Raw genomic sequence first — 3,797 nt, 5'->3', positions numbered from 1 at the left:
AACCCAATCCTTAAGATACCTCATATAAATGCCTAATTGTTTGCATTTCCTTCTTAAAACAATCTCCTTCTACAAATCTCAATAACTTCATACTGTAGGGGGGGGGGAAATTTGCCAGCAGAGTAAGTTAATCAAGTACAATAGGCAACTGGGCATTTACTAAGACTGTATCTTCCCATTTCAGGGATGTAAAGATAGCCTTTACCTCGATCCCATTCTACAGTTGTGATCATGACAGAGGAAATAGTTTCAATGGGATCTCCTAGTGGTGAAAAGTGAGAACATTATCCAGCTACTAAATCAGAGCATGTGATTTGAATAAACTAGATCAAAAAAACACACAATGGATGCTCATACATTCTTACCCCTCACATTTATCACCTGGATATAAGATTGTCAAAGGATGATCTAAAATACATAAAATCAGTACAACTAAAGCTATGAATCAAAGCTAGCCCAAAAATAATTGGCGAAGGTGAAACATTAAATCCTTTCAGATAAATTACATAAGAACTGCGAAAAAGAATGAGGATTTAGATTTAGTTGTCCTTCAAAGAATAATAAAAATAAAAATAAAAAATGTATCCTAACCATTATAAAACATGCAAAAAGGTATAGTCAAGGACCATATCTGAAGTAGGAAGTGATTAACCACTATCAATTCATAATAAACATGTAATACAGAAGGTTAATAAAAGCTCTTAGTACTGAGATATAGAAGCTCACGGAGATTAGAAGATAACTTGCCTATGTTATCCTGATAAGCATCCATAAACTTACTCTTCAAACCAGATACTCTTATCGCATCCACTGGTAATGTGTCACATGGGAGGAGATTAACATCCTGGGAGGAGGTAATACCTTTTCTAGCCATTATTCATTTTCTCTCCAAATTTGGAGCTTCGAATCACATAAGAAATCCTTAGCGTATTAGTACATTGAGAAAGCTTCAAAGCGATTCAAGATTAACATCATCATTTTCACGCTTTTCATTTGACACAAATCTTCTTAGCATTGTAAAGCATTCACCACCAGGCCCATTAACTGAAATCAAATCCACTATCAGATGTGTGGTCTTTGCATCAGGTAAGAAATGCTTCTCAAGCATTTCAGTAAGAAGTTCAACTGCCTTTTGGATTTCATTCTTCTGGAGAAAACCTTGAACCAAGATATTGAAACTGGCTTCATCTGGAGGACACCCTTTCTCTTCCATTTTTATGAATAAGTCATAAGCTTCAGTCAGTGAACCTTCCTCACAGAGGCCCTTGATCATTATGCTATATGATTGTACATTAGGCTCCAATCCTTTGGTAAAAATGGTGTTGAAAAGTTCTCTTGCATCTTCAACCTTACAAGCATCCCACAGTCCATCAAGGAGGACATTGAAAATTACAATATCCAGGTTTGATTCCCCAACATTACGAAATAGTTCCATGGCATCGTCAATACACTCGTTTTTGCACAATCCTTTCATTAATATTGAATAGGTGTATAGACTGGGGGGTTGCTCATGAACCAACATTTCATTAAATAGCTTTTGTGCAAAGCTAATTTTGCCAACTTGACAAAGCCCACCTATAAGAGTATTATAAGTTACAGTGTCAGGATTCAATCCTTTACGAGGCATTTCCCTAAAGAGCTGCAAGGCTTCTTCTATCTTCCTGCTCTTGCAGTAGCCGTTGACCAACATATTATAGGTGATGACATCAGGCTTGTGGCCCTTATTCAACATGTAAGTAGAGACTTCTTCAGCTTCGCGCATACGACCTAGCAAACAATATCCATCAATCAATGAGTTATATGTGATTAAATCAGGTTCCACATCTCTTTGAGTCATTAATTGAACTAGCTTATGAGCTTCCACAACCATTCCTTGTTTGCAAAGTGCATCCACCAACGCACCTAAGGTAACAACATTTGGTGAGATACCCTGTTCCAGCATTTCATTGAGAAATCTCATTGACTCTTTCAACTGTCCCGAATCACATAATCCTCCAATCAAAGAGGTGTACGTAACAAGATTAGGCTTCACACCTCTTTGAGTCATTAACTCAAACATGGAAAGTGCTTCTGCAGTTCTCCCTTCCTTGCAAAGACCATCCACTAGAGTGCTGAAGGTTATGGTATCTGGCAAGATCCCATGCTCTAACATATCATTAAAAAGACTAGCAGCCTCTTTCCACCACCTAAAATCACAGAGAACATGAATCACAGTGTTGTAAGCAACAACATCCAGTGAGATACGTTTCCTTGACATTTCTGAGAAGAGATTCATAGCCTCTTTCACCATCCCTTCTCTGCAGAGACCACCAATAACTGTGGTATACATTGTCACATTAGCCCTGCATCCCTGTTTCTTCTGCTCCATCTCCTTTAGCAGAGCAAGAGCTTCACCTGTACGACCACTATTGCAGAGCCCATTCATTATGGTTCCATAAGTGACCTCATCACATGGATATCCCAATTCCTTAATCCTGTGAAACAACTCCATGGCAAGACCAATCTCATTTCTATCACAAAGTCCCCTAATCAGAGTACTTAATATTACAGCATTCAATTCAAACCCACGTTTCACGATAACCCCTATGACAGATAAACCCAAATCCACACGACGCAAGTGGCAGAAGCAATTCAGCAAGATACTCAATGTGTAGCTATCAGGTTGAATCCCAAATGAACCCATCTGTTTAAACAGAGAGATCACCATTGAAGGGTACTTCTTTATCTTGGTAATGGCCCCTAACAGTTGATTAAAAGTAGAAATTGAGGGACTGGGGTCTATGAGAACCAATTGGCTTAGTAAACCCAACGATTCAGCAAGAGTAAGGGAGCCTGACCTGCATCGATCTCTCACCAATTTCTCCAGTGATTTCGTTTGATCTGTGAACTGGGTATATGAACTTTGTTGACTTTTAACAGCATTCGTAGGATTACGAGTGGTAGAAGAACTGTAATAATGGGATAGAGTTGCAACAAGCAGCCGAGAAACAGAAGAAGAAGGAGAGCCAAGAGAAACAACGATCTTTTGCTTTAGATAAGCAGCAGTAGCAGTTCTTCCCAGCATTCTACTCGTCTCAACGGGAGAATAAACAAGCATCCTTCATCCTTCCTCTGCTCTCCTCTGCTGCTTCTTCTTCTTGGCAGTCATTCCATAGCGAATCCATTATTATAACGGTATCGGTAACAACACGTATCGGCCATTTAGGACCGATACTCAATTAAAAAGCCGTTTTCTCAGTAAACATGTAGGGTTTAGAGTTTAAACCGATTCTTTAATACCAATCGGTCAGGACTCAGGTATCCATATTGGGATTTAGTAGTTACACAACTCCCCCCCAAAAACAAAAAATCAGAATGTATGACACTATATACTATTTTCCTTCTCATGAGGATTATTTATTATTTTCTCTCTTCTACTCTTGGACCTCCACACCGCGATAAGGTTGCATTGCCAGTGCAATGGTTAAAGCCTTTTGCATTGGGCACACCGTTGTTTGACTACGTAGACCCATGTGAATGATAGGACATCAACTCATGGGGTTGAAGGGCAACGACAGGCTACTGCGGATCGGGTGTATATGCTCGTCACCTTGCTCACACTGGTGGCGCTTCTTTTGGAAAACCCAAATACACCCAAAATTTAAGAATTTCTTCTGACTAGTAATCCACGGAAGATTGCCAACAATGGATGTTTTAGAAAAATGGATCCCAGTGGAGCAGACATGTGCCCTATCCAACTCTAAACTTGAAACTGTTTGGCACATCTTCCTATCACGCATATGGGCAGTGTGCCCACT

The 3,797-nt window shown here is 39.5% G+C and overlaps 1 protein-coding gene across 1 annotated transcript; it reads right to left on the bottom strand.

Moving 5' to 3' along the window:
• Nucleotides 1-468: 468 nt before the first annotated feature.
• Nucleotides 469-3,586, bottom strand: LOC122088720 (pentatricopeptide repeat-containing protein At3g22470, mitochondrial-like). The gene has a single exon (XM_042658040.1). The coding sequence runs from the start codon at nucleotides 3,095-3,097 to the stop codon at nucleotides 950-952; it is 2,148 nt and encodes a 715-aa protein (XP_042513974.1). The 5' UTR covers nucleotides 3,098-3,586; the 3' UTR covers nucleotides 469-949.
• Between the last annotated feature and the right edge of the window lie 211 nt (nucleotides 3,587-3,797).

The sequence above is a fragment of the Macadamia integrifolia genome, chromosome 9, assembly GCF_013358625.1.
Source record: "Macadamia integrifolia cultivar HAES 741 chromosome 9, SCU_Mint_v3, whole genome shotgun sequence".
NCBI classification, from domain to species: domain Eukaryota; kingdom Viridiplantae; phylum Streptophyta; class Magnoliopsida; order Proteales; family Proteaceae; genus Macadamia; species Macadamia integrifolia.
This window is presented reverse-complemented; position numbering and strand designations above follow the sequence as displayed.

Coding starts and splice junctions, on each gene's coding strand:
- LOC122088720 (XM_042658040.1), bottom strand. CDS start 3,097: ATGCTTGTTTATTCTCCCGTTGAGACGAGTAGAATGCTGGGAAGAACT.